Raw genomic sequence first — 18,952 nt, 5'->3', positions numbered from 1 at the left:
CAGATTGAAACTGGGCTTAGTGACACGCTTTTCTGTTAAAACATTACTGCATGAATTTTAAAACTATGACTTGTTAATACTCATTAGTTTGAGACACAGGAAACATTTCATATGGTTACACTCTTAAGCATGTTTATTTTTAACTGGTTTTACAGCAATGCCATAGAAGAACCCCAAAATACGCAGCATTTTGTCAAATCAACATATTTTTTTGTTACTTTAATTTAAAAAATTTAATTAAACAATTTCAACTTGATTTTATGTTATGTCAACTTTTCACAAGGCAAAACGTCTCGGTTACGGATGTAACCCTCGTTCCCTGAAGGAGGGAACGGAGACGTCACGTCGTGACCGACGAATTGGGAACTCGCTTAGAGAGACCAATCTGCTTCGAATACTACAAAAAACGCCAATGAACTTGGCATTGAGATATTTGCATAATGCTGGCGCCGCCCCGCCAGGTGCGTATATAAGGCGCACGTGCAAATAAGGAAATCAGCTTCTGTTCGCTGAGAAAGCCGGAAGGTGACCGGCCTAAACAGCAGGTGGCAGCACCTGTGGCGACGGGACGTGACGTCTCCGTTCCCTCCTTCAGGGAACGAGGGTTACATCCGTAACCGAGACGTTCCCTTTCAGTCGGTCACTACGACGTCACGTCGTGACCGACGAATTGGGAATCCCTACCAAAACGCCACTAGGGGCTGACCTCTTCCAGTGTCTGCGTAAAGCCCTCCGGTTCCACTTAAGGATAAGGAGAATTAGGATTTAAGGCAGAAGGCCGGGCACTAAATGTTCCTTTAACCCCACAGTAGTGCCAGCGACTGGGAAGCGCCCTACCAGAGCGGAATAGGAACGCTGCGGAAGCCACCGCCCCTCTTAAGGGCTAATGGTGAGCGAAAGTCAACCGTAGTTGAGGTAAAAGACAGCCGTGGCTGTGTAAGCAAAGCAGAGCTCTGCTAAGGAAACGTGGGCTGGTAGGATTAACCCCACGGAATAATACTCACAAAGGAACCCGTTGGGACGCAATGTGGAGCCCAAGCCAAACACGTAGGTTCGTAAGAATACAGCTAGTGAAAGGCTGACAGCCAATGCTCCGCAACAAAGGCTGTCAAGGCAGTGGAGGGAGCAAATCAAACCATTACGCATTTTTGCTCTGTTAGCCTTCCATACTGAAAACTCAATTTGGAGCCTCAGTCGGAGGCTGCAAGCCGACTTGCGAGTCTGCTCTCCGTGCCCTCCCTGGTGAGGAAAGAACACAAGAGGATACAGGCTCGATACGAACATTGTAAAATCTAATGAACGTATTAGGTGTCGCCCAACCAGCAGCTCTACAGATGTCTGTCAGCGAGGAACCACGAGCTAATGCCCAAGATGAGGCAACACTCCGTGTGGAATGCGCTCTCAAATTAAAGGGCATGGAATGCCCTGCAAATTATAAGCTAGGGCGATAGTATCAACTATCCAATGAGACATCCTCTGCTTAGTGACAGCTTTCCCTTTCTGCTGACCACCATAACAAACAAAGAGCTGGTCCGAGGTCCTGAAGCTTCACGTGCGGTCCACGTAGAATCGCAGTGCGCGTACGGGGCACAACAAAGCCTCGGTTGGGTTTGCCTGCTCCAAAGGCAACGCTTGCAAGCTCACCACCTTATCTCTGAAGGGAGTGGTGGGAACTTTGGGCACGTAGCCTGGTCTGGGTCTTCAGTGAGACAGCAGGACCAAACTAAAAGCACGAATCGTCAACAGAGAATGCATGTAAATCCCCTACTCTCTTCATGGAGGCCAATGCTAGCAGGGTCAGAGTTTTCATTGATAAAAAAACTTCAGACTCGCAGACTGCAAAGGCTAAAATATGAGACCAAAAGGCTTCAGCACCATGGACAGGTCTCAGGAGTAAAGAGGGAGGGCGCGAGGGGTTTAGCCTACGAGCGCCTCTTAAAATGTAATAATTAAATCATGCTGGCCAACTGATCTGCCGTAGATAAGTGAGTGATGAGCAAAAATAGCGGCGATATCAACTTTAATGGCGGAGGGACAGCCTACCATCTAACCCATGTTAAAGATATAAAGCATAATGTTAAAGGGCATTCTCTGGGTCCTCGCGTTGCGAAGAGCACCGGGTGACGAAAAGGTTTCATTAAGCGCGTAAGCCCGTCCTGTGGACGGTGCTCGAACCGCGTCGATGGTGTTAGATACCGCTTGCGATAAATCACCTAAACCTTGCGCGCGCTCAACGACCATACATGGACAGGTCGGGCGCGAGTGCCAAATGTGCCCCTTCCTAAGACAGAAAGTCCTTCCTCAGGGAAATCCGCCAGGGAGGGCTGTCGCGAGGAGCATTAGCTATGAAAACCAATTCTTGGTCGTCCAGTACGGACGATTAATAAAAGGCTCTCCTCGTCCTGCCTGACTTTGCACAGTGTCTGCGCAATAAAGCTCACTGGAAGGAATGCGTATTTACGCACCCACCGCGGCCAGCTGTGTGCCAACGCATCCACGCCGAGGCTGCCCTCGTTAGTGAATAAAATAGGCGACAGTGGGTATCGTCCGGCGACGCAAACAGATCTATCTACGCACAACCGAACTTCTTCCAAATTAGCTGGACCGTCTGGGGGTGGAGTCGCCATTCGCCGGGGGCGCAGCTCGGGAAGCGCGTACCGCTGTATTGAGCGATCCCGGGATGAAAATGGCACGAAGGGACCTCAGATGCTTCTGACTCCAAAGGAGGAGATGACGAGCGAGATGCGACAGGTGACGAGAGCGCAAAACCGCCTTACCGGTAAATAACGCAACAGTCGCAAAGTTATCGGTGTCGACAAATACATCCTTCCCTCGCATCTCCATAGCGGAGCGTACAAGTCCCAGATATACAGCGCACCGCTCGCGGCAGTTGGGGTGCTATGCACACCCCAGACTGCAAGCCCGTCATACGTGGCTGAACATCCCGTGCTTAGGGCATCGTATGCTACAGAATGCCAGGAGACCCCTCAGAGGCATATCTTGCTATCAGAAATGCTGGGTCTACTAGGGGAAATTTAAATGACACGCAGGTGTAGTGTTTACACAATGCATGCCGGTGCGCCACGCTCTCCTCGAGACTCGATCGTAAAGCCAACGCTGAAGCGGTCTCATATGACGCAGCTCGAGCAGCGTCACAGCTGCAGCATGCTGTCATATGTCCAGGGCTTCTGAAATTGTTTCAGAGGGACCGCGTACTTCCCTCGAATTAAACCGAGGCAAGTCAGAGCTGACTAGTTGCGCGCTCTTGTAAAACACGCCAATTAGTTGATCGAGTCTAATTCCATACTGAGAAAAAGGATCCTCTGCACGGGGCAAAGTTGCTCTTACCCAGTCGACCTGATGACTTAAACGAGCGAGATGCCGAAGCATTAACTCTCTGTGTTCGCGCACGTCTGCCAAGAACGGGTTATTATAAGTCAACGTAAATAAAAGCAGAATGCAAACAACGCTCTCTCTCTGATATTTTAATGTCGTGACTAGCACTTTCATGGAGACACGGAGAGAGAGAGACAGCTCGAGTGATGTACTTAATATTAATATGCCCACCCCACGACGCAGAGCGAAAAACGGTCTAGGGCGAGGGAGATGGACACAAAAAGTACACGTCTTACAGGTCTAAGGCTGCAAACCGATCTGAATATTGAAATACGAGCCTCGGCGTTATCATCCAAAAAAGACCACCTCCCAGCCAACATTGACATGTGGGCCCCACGTGGGTCCCATCTGGGCAGCATGGGTTACATGTGGGCATGGGCTTCACATGGGCAATATATGTGGGTCCCATGTGGGTTTCCTATGTGGGCCCCATATGGGTTTGCCCATGTGGGATAATAATGTGGGCCCCTCATGGCACCTATGTCGGCAAAACATTTTTATGCTTGAAATACATCTTTATACATTTACAATCTTAAAATAATAACTTTTGGTTGATTGTCACTTTTAAACAAATAGCAAATATTATAACAGATATGATTTGATCAGTATAAAACATTTTAAATAAAAATTCATTACTTTTTACATTTAATTAACATTGATATGTGGGTCCCACATGGGTCCCATATGGGCAACATGGGTTTCATGTGGCCATGGGCTTAACATGGGCCATATATATGGGTCCCATGTGGGTTGACTATGTGGGTCCCATGTGGGTTTCCCTATGTGGGCCCCATATAGGTTTGCCCATGTGGGATAATAATGTGGGGCCCTCATGGCACCTATGTGGGCAAAACATTTTTATGCTTGAAATACATCTTTATACATTTAAAATAATAACTTTTGGTTGATTGTCACTTTTAAACAAATAGCAAATAATAACACAGATATGATTTGATCAGTATAAAACATTTTAAATAAAAATGCATTACTTTTTACATTTAATTAACATTGATATGTGGGCCCCACATGGGTCCCATATGGGCAACATGGGTTTCATGTGGCCATGGGCTTAACATGGGCAATATTTATGGGTCCCATGTGGGTTGACTATGTGGGTCCCATGTGGGTTTCCCTATGTGGGCCCCATATAGGTTTGCCCATGTGGGATAATAATGTGGGGCCCTCATGGCACCTATGTGGGCAAAACATTTTATGCTTAAAATAAATTTTATATACATTTAAACTCTTAAAATTATTACTTTTGGTTTATAGTCACTTTTATACAAAGAGCAAATAATATCACAGATAGGATATGATCAGTATAAAACATTTTAAATAAAAATGCATTATTGTTAACATTTATTTGTGATATTTGTAATGTTTACCTGCCAATTATTAATTTTAATTTGCACAGCTGAGCATGAGTGAAAATAAGAAATGTCGGAAAGTTCATCAGTTTGATAAGTGTGTTAATTAAAGAAATGTTTCAAACATTCTGAAAGGAGTCTGATTAGTGGAGTCAGGTGTTTCATATAAGGAGACCTCATTACGATCTGCTCACTGCAACGACACATTACGCTCGACAAAGTAGTCCTGCTTCAAATGTTTTTAATTGTGATTTTTATCACATAATATAATATCATATTTTAAATAATCTTTGCTAAAATAGGCAGACTTTTAAAATTACAACTACAAAGATGATAAACATTTAAACTACAAGAATTTCCGCTCAGGCGCAAGGATACGGTTTCTATCGGAGCAGCAGGAGTCTCTCACAACTGTTACACTTATAATTTATCCTGAGTTGTGTTTTTAGAAAATGTAATACTACGGTACAAGTTCACGGACTGCACAGGGATGAATCAAAGCAAACGTGCAAGGACATTTAATGAGTTTGGCTGTGGATGCTTTGGAAGTTCTTCATAAAACGTTTGAGCAAAGAAGATTAATTGATGATGAGAAGACCATCTCCAGAAGAGTGAGCAATGTTTGTGTTGTTTTTGAGTTCGAAGTATTTTAAGAGTTTGACTTCTTTCAATGCTTATTTTAAGTGTTATGTTAAATTGTTAGTCATTACCTGCCTTAGCAGTTTTGAAATGTTCATGATTATTTTAGCATTGTATTGTTATAAATTGACAATAAAGTATTTTGGTATATTGAACCTTTACAGTTTTTTAATTTGATTTCTCATATTGCACCTCCTTCATGTTTTGTGATGTTACAGATGAATGAACTGTTGAATATTTATGCTGAAATCTGATATTTACCGAACTGAAATGATTTGCTTTTATCGGTTTTCAATTTAAAACAAATATATTATTTTAGTAAATTACAATTAAGCATTAAAAGTATAGTTATTTCATAATAAGGGACCAGTCCAGTACCCATTAAAAATCCATTCTGGGCCCTGATATGTAAGGTGGGCTTCCTTACGTGGGTGCAATATGGGCCCTATGTGTGTTGCCCACGTGGGCCCCACATAGGCCCCACTCAGTTACTATATCAAATTCATGTGGGCAACCCAGGTGGGGCCACAGTGGAACCCATGGACAAACCCATGTACAGCCCACATTGGAAGCCCATATGGGGCCCATATAGGGCCCACATAGGCCCCATGTGTGTTGCCCAGCTGGGCCCACATAAGCCCCACTCAGTTTCTATATCAAATTCATGTGGGCAACCCACGTGGGGCCATAGTGGAACCCATGGACAAACCCATATAGGGCCCACATAGGAAGCCCATATGGGGCCCACATGGGCCCCACCTTGCAATGTTGGCTGGGCTTTGTGGAGCCGGTGCGTAAATCAAATCGATCGTAACCCACCGCGTATTTTGGGTACTATGAGATAAAGGCTGGAAAAACCCTATCATCATATCATCATCTCGGTAAGAGGGACCGGCTCGATAATCCTTCGCCAGCAGGACATCGACTTATGCACGCAGTACATGTGCATCGGACACTTTCACTATAGTGAAAACGAAAGCCCGAGAATTTTGGGGTTGTGCCGGTAATTGTACTTCGCAACCGAGGTGGATCGTGCGTAAAACCCAACGAACGGGCTGGGAACTGAAGCCAAGCACCCAGGCACCGTACGAGGAGAATTAACGACACTACCGAAGTACCCGCGGTGGGGCAGCGAAGCGAGACAGGTGAGACTGCCGGTGCGTCTGCTGTGACAGCATAAGCATCTACAGTATGTGTGTGTGTGTGAGTGACACACTGACCTGAGCCCGCTGAAGGTGACGGTCGTCTGGTCTCCTCTGCGGAGAGCACAGACTCCGATGAGGGTGATGGTTGTCCGGTCTCCTCAGTGGAGGGCTCGGACTCCTCAGAACACCCGCTGGCGATAGAGGAGAGGTAGGGTGAGCTGGTGTGTGCCCGCTCACGGCTCTCTCGATCCTCTGGAGACCTGGAGAGGGAAGAGGAATGCACTCTATGTGTGGTTAAGTGGGTACCGGCTAAACAGCCGGTGGAACATATGCAAACCAAGAATTTTCCCCCCGACCCTCTATCGGGGGAAGGAGCGAATCACCGTCTCCTGAAGAGTGATCCTCTGCCAATCCGGGTCGCCCGCTTACTGGCCACTTAAACTCCCGATTTCACGGGAAGCGGCTAAGCGGGCGGGGCGAGCTGCTGACGACCGGTTCCACCGCGCTGCCGAGATGGGGTCCGAGGAGGGGAACGAAGGTGGTCGCCGCAGCACGCCGATGGCGAGAGGCAGACTGAGGAGCCGGCGTGGTGGTTTTTACCAAGGGCAGCTCTCCTTCGCCGGGGCATGACCTAAGAGATCGCCTCAGTCTGCGCAGCGGAGCTGTACGACTCCACGGCCTCGCCGAAGAGGCCGGTCTGTAAGACAGGAGCATTCAAGAAGTTGTTCTCGCCTGCGTCCGTCAGCCAGACACGGCCAAAGGTGGCGATCTTGAACCACTGTGGTGGACATCGCACGACTGAAGGTCGCGGCTTCCCTCGTAAATCCTTGGTGAACCTGTAGCAACGTTATTGCGTGCAGGGCTGAAGCCGCCTCTCCGCATGCCTGACGGACAGCGCCCGTAACCGGACGACTGTCTACAAACACGGGAGGGAAGGGTTGGGTGGTCCCTCCAGGAACGCAGCTGCATCGCAACCCCCCGCTCCACTGAAGGGGTCCCCGCCCTTAGCGGCTCCCTTGGTGAGGGAGATGAGGGGTGAAAGCTAAAGCTGAACGACCGGATGGCCGCAAATCACGTCAGCTCTTCGTGCCGTCGGGAAGAAAGGCACAGGAGAAGAGGACCGAGAGGCCCGAGCAGCTCCGAAATACCAATCACGTGGGCAGTATGGTTCGGGCGGAGAGGGGTTAACCTCTCCAACTCTACCGTTTCCGCCGCTCGAGCGGGCACGGCCGCCATCTCCGGAACGACTCCACTTCGGAGGAAATTGGACACCCCTCTGATGCTGCAGAAGTGAACGGGACCAGAAGGAGGTCCAATGGATCGGCAGAAATCGTAGAACACGACTCTGCCGTCTCCACCGGAGCCTCAACCGGCTGAGGATGAAAGGCCGGTAGGTGGAGGACGTATCCGCCGTCCTACTCAGCGTAGTGATGCGAAGACCGTCATGCGAGCGCTTGACAGCCGCACCATGGCGGTGTCAGCACTGCAAAGGCGCGGACAGCATTCCCGTAGAAACGCCAGTCGTCTCCGCAATCCAAGAGGGTTATGCTCTCACAGAGAGAACAAAAACTCTCCACGAACGCAGCCTCAGAGTGCTTGATGCCCAAGCATGAAGACAGCGCTCGTGACCGAAACTGGAACCCTTATACCTCTCACATCCAAGATCGCACGGACGAAAAGCAATCCTGAAAAGGACGCTGATCTCCGAATATACGAGAGAGTGGCTGTCTTTAAAAAGACACAGAGCTCTCACGTATCACTCTTTAGGGAAATCACTCTTTAGGTGCTCAGCTGATGATGCGCACAGGGAAAGGCAACGCACACACTAAACTCAAAACAAAAAATATGCAGAGCAGTGGAATACTGCGAGCGTCCGCTGTGTTAGTACTGCTTGTCAATCAACTTCAGCAACCGTTCCCAGAAGAGCACAGAGTAGCTTCTCAGTCAGATAAAGCCGGCTTTCGAAGCGAAAAAAGCTGATTTCCTTATTTGCACGTGCGCCTTATATACGCACCTGGCGGGGCGGCGCCAGCATTATGCAAATATCTCAATGCCAAGTTCATTGGCGTTTTTTGTAGTATTCGAAGCAGATTGGTCTCTCTAAGCGAGTTCCCAATTCGTCGGTCACGACGTGACGTCGTAGTGACCGACTGAAAGGGAACCTAAAATAGTAGGTTCAATTGACTTGAAAAACAAAGTTGTTTTAACTTCATGCTGCATTTTCTTTAAAGAACCATTTATTTTATAAGTTTTTATAATCTAAACAACCTTTATCACCTTAAAGAACCTTTTGGAAAAACAAAAAGGTTTTTCAGATGTTAAAGGTGCTTCACAGAATCATTCAGACAGAAAGGTTCTTCAATGGCATCCTGAAGCACTTTTATTTTTTAATAAAAAAAATGGTGCTAAATAACACAAAGTGGTTCAATGGCTCGTAATCACAGGGGAACCATTTTAGTGCTACACAGAACCTATGTGGAACCTGTGTATCACCTGTGTTGAACCATATTGTGCTACAGTATGTTAAACCATAAGTGATGCAATAGTCATTCTTTGGCACCACTTATCGTTCTACGAAGGTGCTATATAGCGCTAAAAATGGTTCCCCTATGATTACAAGCTTTTAGTACTATTAAGTATTAAACACCATTTTTAAGAGTCTGTAGTTAGGACATTGTATCGCACTGCACTATATCACAAATGCCAAAAAAAAATTTATATATATATATATATATATATATATATATATATATATATATATATATATATATATATATATATATATATATATATATATATTAATCATATTGCAGTACTGAGATTTATCTACAGTGAGGAAAATAAGTATTTAAAGACCCTGCTATTTGGCAAGTTATTCTCCCACTTAGAAATCATGGAGGGGTCTGAAATTGTCATCGTAGGTGCATGTCCACTGTAAGAGACATAATCTAAAAACAAAATACAGAAATCACAATGTATGATTTTTGTAACTATTTGTTTGTATTAGGGATGCACCGAATCCAGGATTCGGATTCGCCCGAATACTGGGCTTTTTGACGGGGTTCGGGTTCGGCCGAATCCTAGATTTTTTTTCCACCGAACCGAACCCTAGGCTTGCGCTACGCTGGTCGACGTCACGCGGCCGTTGATTACACACATCGGGTCCTGACGTGGAGATGAGCTTTTTCTTTCGGTGAGCCTTAGGGGCTAGACACACCAAAACTTTTAAACACGGCTGAAAACGCCTTGAGGACGCCAAATGCCAGCTGTTTTTCAGCCGAGCGCTTGGTAGCTGTGATGCTTCAGCTGTGAGCCGGTTGGTTGCTGTGGTAATGTCCCGCCCCTCCTCCATTGTAATTGGACAGCCGTGTGAAAACTGACATTGACGAGCGGAGCTTCTCACTCAAAGTTAAATATAGTTTTCAGCGCGGAGATGCTTGCTGATTGGAAAAACGAGTGTGTCGCAACGCATCGCTTTCATTATGCATAGGCTTACCATGGTAATTGTCAAAATAGTTTTCCAACTTGTCATCCTGGCATAATGTACAGTTAAAATTAAATAAAATGAAAAATACACTGCTGTGGACGTTGTATAATTCATTAATGTGTTTTACTGTGTTAATGGAATAAGGATGCAAGTAGGATTCGGTATTCGGTTTTGGCCGAATCTTAAACGGTGGATTCGGGATTCGGCCGAACCTAAAAAATCTGGATTCGGTGCATCCCTAGTTTGTATGATACAGTACTTGAACACCTGAGAAAGTCAATGTTAATATTTGGTAAAGTAGCCTTTGTTTGCAATTACAGAGGTCAAACGTTTCCTGTACTTTGAGCTCCCTCCAAAGATTCTCTATTGGGTTTAGGTCTGGAGACTGGCTACGCCACGGCAGAACCTTGATATGCTGCAGAGCCACTCCTTGGTTATTCTGGCTGTGTGCTTCGGGTCATTGTCATGTTGGAAGACCCAACCTCGACCCATCTTCAATGCTCTAACTGAGGGAAGGAGGTTGTTCCCCGAAATCTCGCAATACATGGCCCCGGTCATCCTCTCCTACATACAGTACATTCACCCTGTCCCATGTGCCGAAAATAACCCCCAAATCATGATGCTGCCCCCCATGCTTCACAGTAGGGATGGTGGTCTTGGGATGGTACTCGTCCTTATTCTTCCTCCAAACACGTTTAGTGGAATTATGACCAAAAAGTTATATTTTGGTCTTAACTGACCGCATGACTTTATCCCATGACTCCTCTGGATCAGCCAAATGGTCATTGGCAAACTTAAGACGGACCTGGGGCCTCATTTATAAAAGTGCGACATAGAAACTATCCTACATTTCATCTAAGACCATTTCTGAAATTATTGTACGTGTGATTCAGAGAAAAAGAGCGTACACACAAAACCCGTGCGTACGCCTCTTTTCCAGATGTGTGGTTAATAAATCACAAATGATCTTGAAATTGTGCACAGCTGAATGCTTTTAGAACTCCGCCTTGTAAACGCCCCTTATTTAATTCATTAGCATATAAATATTATGCAAATTCTCTGACTGCTACAATGCTGAGGGGTAAGAAAACATATTTGTTGTCGTTTGCTTAAGTTTTTAATATTTCTAAATTCTAACATGAAAACTTTATTGACATCAACTCCAGTTAAGGCGATAATTAGTGGACCTTTCAATTCACCGATTTCATTTAAATATAGTTTTACATGTAAAGGTAATATTTGTGTCTTTAAAGTTTTGTTTCAGTTTGCCATGCCTCTTGCACAACGGTCTAAAAATCAGATATTTTCAACTTTAAAATTCAAAAATCGTATCTTAAACTGTTGAAATATATTCCATATGGATTCATTTGGTTTTACAGATGTTTAACATTAAAATTGATGCATGGAAATAATTTATATGAATTTTTGAAATACCCACCACTATTAAATGTTGCATGTCCCTTATTGTACATCAAGGCTTTACAATTTAGTTCCTTTCACGTCGTTTTAAACATTTAATTCAATCGTTTTTACTTTAATTCAATAAAGCACATGTTCTGTAAGATTTACATGTGCCTTAAACACCGCAAAACAATTTTGCTACATTTTTTAATATTTTTCTAAAAGATGACGAACTAGAAAATCGTTTCCTGAACCTAAAACTTGGGCGCCACCTTTTTGCATCATAATAGGACTACATTTTAAAATATCAAAACAGGCCAAATTTTGTTTAAAATATATTCTAAAACCTTGTTAAATTATTTTGTAGAAGTAGGCTTTCTCTTATAGGCCCTCCACAGTTCATTCTTGTTCATTTTCTGTGTGAATCATTGTTGCGTGTTTTTTTTTACATTTCCATTCTGAATAAACAAACAGCGCAGTTTACATGCTTCGTCCTTGTTGCATTAGTTCAAGATAATTCTGAACAGATTTCTGTAGTTCAAACAACTATTGTAGTAGACAATGTCACGTCGCACTATTAAAACATTGTCGGGTTCACATTGGGTTCAGGCTCATAATTATAGTTAATGTGTCAGTCGGGGCGGGCTTGGACACAACGTGCAGGGGCTTCGGTTATGTTTTTTGGGCCAGATCTTAGCTCTAATACAGATGATGTTGACGCTGTAAAAGTTCTGAATATGCCTACCTGCAATACTGCAATATTGCCACAAGGATACGTACGTATGTCAAGTCGGAACCTGACGTGGAGGTAAGTACTTTTATCACGTCAAAGACAAGTTTTATAAGTCCAAGCATTGGAGTGGATTTAAGCATAAGCACGGTCTAAAATCAAATCTGTGCATAAAAACGCTTTATATATGAGGCCCCTGGACATGTGCTGGTTTAAGCAGGGGAACCTTCCGTGCCATGCATGATTTCAAACCATGACGTCTTAGTGTATTACCAACAGTAACCTTGGAAACGGTGGTCCCAGCTCTTTTCAGGTCATTGACCTGCTCCTCCCGTGTAGTTCTAGGCTAATTTCTCACCTTTCTTAGGATCATTAAGCCCCACAAGATCTTGCATGGAGCCCCAGTACGAGGGGGAGATTGACAGTCATGTTTAGATTCTTCCATTTTCTAATGATTGCTCCAACAGTGGACCTGTTTTCACCAAGCTGCTTGGCAATTTCCCAGTAACCCTTTCCAGCCTTGTGGAGGTGTACAATTTTGTCTCTAGTGTCTTTGGACAGCTCTTTGGTCTTGGCCATGTTAGTAGTCGGATTCTTACTGATTGTATGGGGTGGACAGGTCTCTTTATGCAGATAACGACCTTAAATGGGTGCATCTATTTTAGGATAATAAATGGAGTGGAGGTGGACATTTTAAAGAAAGACTAACAGGTCTTTGAGGGTCAGAATTCTAGCTGATAAGACAAGTGTTCAAATAATTATTTTCAGCTGTATCATACAAATAAATAGTTAAAAAAATCATACATTGTGATTTCTGGATTTTTTTTTTAGATTATGTCTCTCACAGTGGACATCACCTTCGATGACAATTTCAGACATGATTTCTAAGTGGGAGAACTTAGCAGGGTGTTCAAATACTTATTTTCCTCACTGTACATATTAAGTCACCCAATAACAAAACTTATGTGTAAAAATGTAATGGTTACTGACAGTTTTGACATATTTTACCTGAACAAATATTGATGCTTTTGTTAATAGCATTGTGCTGATCAGTAATTTCACATGTAAATATCACCCCTTGATTCCAATCTTGTTGTGGCACCAACATCTCACTGTACACTTTCAAACGTCCATCTTCACCTATTGTGGCATCTACAGCTGTGTCAGTTGTCAAGTTAACATTTGAAAGCCATTTGATCTTTGGGTCAAATCCTGTCCCAGAACAAACCAGTTTCTGAGAATTCAAACTCGATTCACCAACACTGGGAACAACTGAGAGCTCAATAGTAGGATTATCTGAAAAAAGACATCATCATAATTAAATGCAATGCAGCCCATAATCATTTCCAGAACTGTTAAAATGACAGGGAAGAAAATTTGGTGTATATTTCCTACCAAAAATGTTTCCTGTAGGGTTTGATGTCCATTGTTTGGAAGAACTGTGAACTTTACAGGTAAATGTTTTGCCTTTACTTTGGTGCTCATTGGGTATTATAAAGTCTGTGGTCAGGGACTGATTGTTTTCAGAAGAAGCCACATCTGCACAACTGACTTGTGAGATATCAACACCATCTGACTGGAAGGTGATGCAGACTTCACCAGAGGGAAGATCTCGTACAACACACTCCAGTACAGCACTGCCTCCTGTGAAAGACCTCCTGATCACCACATCAGGATCTTTCTGTATTTTAACTGGGGAGAAAAATAAGTTTAAACATTTTGCCTCATTTAATGTTTAGCAGTAGGGGTGGAACGGTACATGTATTCGTTTCGAACCGAATCGGTACGGGGGTCACGGTTCGGTGCATGAATTTAAACGGAGAATACACGGTATGAAAATAAAAAAACTTGCGTGCAAAATAATTAATGTAATGCGGAACTACTGTTAGATCCGTGGGTTCTTTATGGACAGCTAATCTGTTGCCCCGCTTTAGCTCTGAAGCTCTAGCTGTGTCCCAATTCAGGGGCTGCGACCTTCTAAGGACGTATTTTAAGACCGATTGCTTCACAGCAGCGCGACTTCAGGCTGGTAAGGCCGTCCCAATTCGAAGGATGCTTAGAATGAAGCCTCAAAATGCGTCCTCATTTCTCCGCGCTGTTAAGGATAGAACGAATGGATCCTTAACAGCCGAGGATATCCCAAGATTCATTGCGCGCCTGCAACGGCGGCTGGATATTCTAAAATAAACAATTAAAACCTTCATTAAATAAAAGTGTGTATTTATCAAAAAAAAGTTTGTCACTGTTTTAGTATTATAAGTTATGTTTTGTGTTTTTTTATGATGCATATATTTCTAAGGTTGATTAATTTAATTTAATATACTGTTGAATAGTTTAATCTACATCAACGTGTCACATTTTCTAAACTAAATTAATATTTTTCTGATTTCATATTTATTTTAATAAGTCAGAAACGTTTCCGCTATGTCCTGCTGACAGGCGCAGCAGGTGCACCAATTATGGGTCGTCCGAAGGTTAGACCGTCTCATTTCAGTTCTCTTCGCGGATTTCTGAGGCTGCCACCTTGAAAGACCGAGTGCTCATATTTAAGGTCGCATGCTTAGAAGGTCGCAGCCCCTGAATTGGGACACAGCTTCTGATTGGCGCTGATGCAGCCGAGCTCCGCCTATGTATGCGCTCTATCAGAGCCCGTCTACATTCTGGCACTCTGCAGTTTTTTGTCACGTCGGCGCCGGTCCAGTCAGTTAGTGAGCAGCGATAGCGAGGATGGCAAGTGGTGTTCCACAAGAGTTAGACGCTCCGCCAGCCTCTTTAAGATCGCAAGTTTGGCAAAACTTCAGTTTTCCAGTCAGTTACAATAGTACAGGCGAGAGAGTGGTGGAAAAGACGAGGACTGTGCATCGGCGTTGTTCAGCAGTTGTTAGGTATGTGAGTGGAAATACATCTAATCGGGGCTCTCAAGTCTCACTCATTCACCTTGACACGCATTTCAGTCAGTTCACACGCTCACATGCCACACTTTGTATTTCTCACGCTGAGAAGTAGGAGATAAATTGTCCTACTAATAAACAATTAATGGACGAGGCGCAGTTCTGTCGAGTTCAGCTGCTTTTTTAAAGTGCTCAACTTTACGCAGCGCCATCAGCGTCAGAGTACCGGGAGAAATCTTGCGGAGGAGGCTGATTTCAAATTGTTCTCGTGTTACTCTGACGTCATCTACTTGTCGTTTCTTGCAGCGCCTCGTGAAGTCGTACACACCTATTAATTCATCCTACAAGCCTATTTTTTGGTTCTTTAGTACATTAATATGAAATAAGGCCAAAATGTAATTTTAAAATGTATTTAGGTAACACTTGTAATACATTTGAACCCATATTTGTATGAAAGATGAGTACAAGATTACTTAAAGTGGTATACATTTTTGAAATACGAGATAGTATGTTAAATGCATTTCAGTTCATATTCATGACATCTCAAAATAACACTGATAAGGACACTTATGTTTTTAAGATTATCTTAAGTACTAAAAAAATGCCTTCTTCATTTTTGTTTTGCTTTTCCCTCCATTGTACCGAAAGTGAATCGAACCGTGGCGCCTGAACCGAGGTACGAACCGAACCGGGACTTCTGTGTACCGTTCCACCCCTATTTAGCAGTGTGATAAATTAGCACAGATCATCTTAACTGCTTACCAGGTTCAATCACAGGTTCCTCTACTTTGAAACATGGATGTGTAGCTGTACAAACAATTGTTTTAAACCCCAACCAATCTTCTCTGGAGAAAGTCTGGATGCTCTTAATAATCTGTGATCTGCTGGACAAAGGTGATTTGTATGTTTCTGTATTGTTAGCACTTCTTCTTACACCATTTACCAACCATGACACTTGAGTGTTGTATGGTGCTTCAACAACACAAGAAGCAGTGACTGTCTTCTCCTTTATAATGTCTCTGAGATGGGGTTTCTTTACTTTTATCAAAGGCTTGGATGAATCTTGTGCTGTACAGATTAAATTGTTTTCAATTTAGGTTAATAAAAGAAATGGTGCTAAATAACACAAAGTGGTTCAATGGCTTGTAATCACAGGGGAACCATTTTAGTGCTACACAGACACTATGTGGAACCTATGTATCACCTGTGTAGAACCATATTGTCGTGCAGTATGTTAAATAATAAGTGATTCTATATAGTCATTGTTAAGCACCACTTATGGTTCTACTAAGGTGCTATATAGGGCTAAAAATGGTTCCCCTATGATTACAAGCTTTTTGTACTATAAGTATTAAGCACCATTTTTTAGAGTCTGTAGTGAGGACATGGCATCACACTGCACTATATCACAAATGTCAAAAATGAAAAGAAAAAAAAACGTACATTTGAATCATATTGCAGTATACAACTTCTGAGATTTATCTACATATTTAGTTACCCAACAACAAAAACTTATGTTTAAAAATGTAATGTTTACTGACGGATTTGACATATTTTACCTGAACAAATATTGATGCTTTTGTTAATATCATTGTGCTGATCAGTAATTTCACATGTAAATATCACCCCTTGATTCCAGTCTTGTTGTGGCACCAACATCTCACTGTACACTTTTAAACGTCCATCTTCACCTATAGTGACATCTACAGCTACGTCAGATTTCACGTTAGAATTTAAAAGCCATTTGATCTTTGGGTCAAATCCTGTCCCAGAACAAACCAGTTTCTGAGAATTCAAACTCAATTCACCAACACTAGGAACAACTGAGAGCTCAATAGTAGGATTATCTGAAAAAAGACATCATCATTATTAAATGCAATGCAGCCCATAATCTTTTCCAGAACTGTTGGAATGACAGCAAAGAAAATTTGGTGCATATTTCCTACCAAAAATGTTTCCTATAGGTTTTGATGTCCATTGTTTGGAAGAACTGTGAACTTTACAGGTAAATGTTGTGCCTTCCTTTTGGTGCTTTTTGGGTATTGTAAAGTCTGTGGTCAGGGACTGATTGTTTTCAGAAGAAGCTACATCTGCACAACTGACTTGTGAGATATCAACAACACCTGACTGGAAGGTGATGCAGACTTCACCAGAGGGAAGATCTCGTACAACACACTCCAGTACAGCACTGCCTCCTCTGAAAGACCTCATGATCACCACAACAGGATCTTTCTCTATATTAACTGAGAAGAAAAATATGTTTGATCATTTTGCTTCATTTAATGTTTATCAGTGTGATAAATTGGCACAGGTCATTTTATATACTGTATATATAACTGCTTACCAGTTTTAATCACAGGTTCCTCTGCTTTGAAACATGGATGTGTAGCTTTACAAACAATATTATGTCCCAACCAATCTACTGTGGAGAAAGTCTGGTTGCTTACAATTTTCTGTGATCTGCTGGACAAAGGTGATTTGACCGGTGGTTTTGTATTGGGGACATTGCTTCCATTTTTAAACCATGACACTTGAGTGTTGTACGGTGCTTCAACAACACAAGAAGCAGTGACTGTACTCGCCTTTATAATCTCTCTGAGATGAGGTTTATTTACAGTCACCAAAGGTTTGGAGAAATCTTGTGGAGTAAAGATGACATAGTTAGTTTTCCATTTCTGCAAAAATCTTTTTTGAGACTTTCATAGAATCAATCATGTACATAGCGAGTTATATTAAATGAACTGTCAATACAATACAGTTGAACCAGATTATAAATTTTGAAAATGATTTGTTTTATTAACTGTGCAATACTTACCCTTGCACAAATCATAGTTTTGTGTGATTTCCTCAGAGTTGTGCGTGGCTTTACAAGTGTACATTTTGCCCTGATTCTGAGCACTGATAGTTAACTGACTTATTAAAGTAAAGTTTTTCTCTATCTTATCAGCATTCTGAAGCTTTTTATCTGGCATAAAAGTGTTGATCTTGGAGTTATCCTTAAGCCACTGTACATCGAGTTTGTCAGGGTAATAATCATTCACTTGACACTCTAAGAGGATATTTTCACCTTCTTGCCTACTCAGCAGAGTAATACTTGGCTTAGTGACACGCTTTTCTGTTAAAATAAGAATGACATTCAGTTAAATGCATGGGAAATGTTTAAAATGTCCAGTTAAGAGCTTTAAAGAGATATGTTACATCTATATCGTATAACAAATATTTTCCAACTGGAAAAGACAGTAACAATAATTATTGTTTTTGAAATTAAATTATTTACATAACAAGAGTTCTTAACATTGACAATAGTGGAAGAAAAAGCAGGTGGAGAGAGGAGACATGCTTCACAAAGCAAAGCAAATAGCAGATGGAAGCGTTAGGTAATACACAAGCCCCAAATAAAGCTGAAATAGCCACCAGAAGCAAAACTGAAAACCATCTGCACAGGAAGACACCTGACCATTTACATAAAACGATTCTTCTGTTATACAATGTTCCTTTGAAAAATGTAAGATGCGAGGTTTCAGTTCAGGGTTTCTGAACAAATCCTTGCAAACCTAGTGAGATGTGTAGAAATAAGGAAAATATTTCAATATTTCAAGTCAATGGCTTGTAAATGATTGTGTGCCTGACTAAATGTTACTCTTTCAATAGCCTATACATACATGGTTAGAGCAAAAAAAGTGTCATGATGTAGGATAATAATGTGCTATTTGATTTATTAATGCAAATCTAAGTGTTACAATTGTTTGTGAATTAATTTAGTGAAATAAAAAAAAACACAAATTAAATGGTTTCTTTTTTATTTAAGTAAAAATTGAAACAACACAATCACATATTTACAAGTGAAAACAACGTGTTACATAGTCTTGTTATCCTGAAAATCAGAGGAACTGATT

The 18,952-nt window shown here is 42.5% G+C and overlaps 1 protein-coding gene across 1 annotated transcript in view; it reads right to left on the bottom strand.

Annotated features, from left to right (window-relative positions):
• ighd (immunoglobulin heavy constant delta) overlaps positions 1-18,706 on the bottom strand; it is a 171,111-nt gene extending 152,405 nt beyond the window's left edge. Inside the window, 7 exon segments of the mRNA XM_055193569.2 lie at positions 13,174-13,461; positions 13,561-13,857; positions 15,819-16,124; positions 16,616-16,903; positions 17,003-17,299; positions 17,401-17,694; positions 17,872-18,706. Of these exon segments, the coding sequence (XP_055049544.2) occupies positions 13,174-13,461; positions 13,561-13,857; positions 15,819-16,124; positions 16,616-16,903; positions 17,003-17,299; positions 17,401-17,694; positions 17,872-18,028 (1,927 nt within the window). The 5' untranslated portion in view covers positions 18,029-18,706.
• Between the last annotated feature and the right edge of the window lie 246 nt (positions 18,707-18,952).

This window comes from Misgurnus anguillicaudatus, chromosome 19 (assembly GCF_027580225.2).
Source record: "Misgurnus anguillicaudatus chromosome 19, ASM2758022v2, whole genome shotgun sequence".
NCBI lineage: Eukaryota > Metazoa > Chordata > Actinopteri > Cypriniformes > Cobitidae > Misgurnus > Misgurnus anguillicaudatus.
This window is presented reverse-complemented; position numbering and strand designations above follow the sequence as displayed.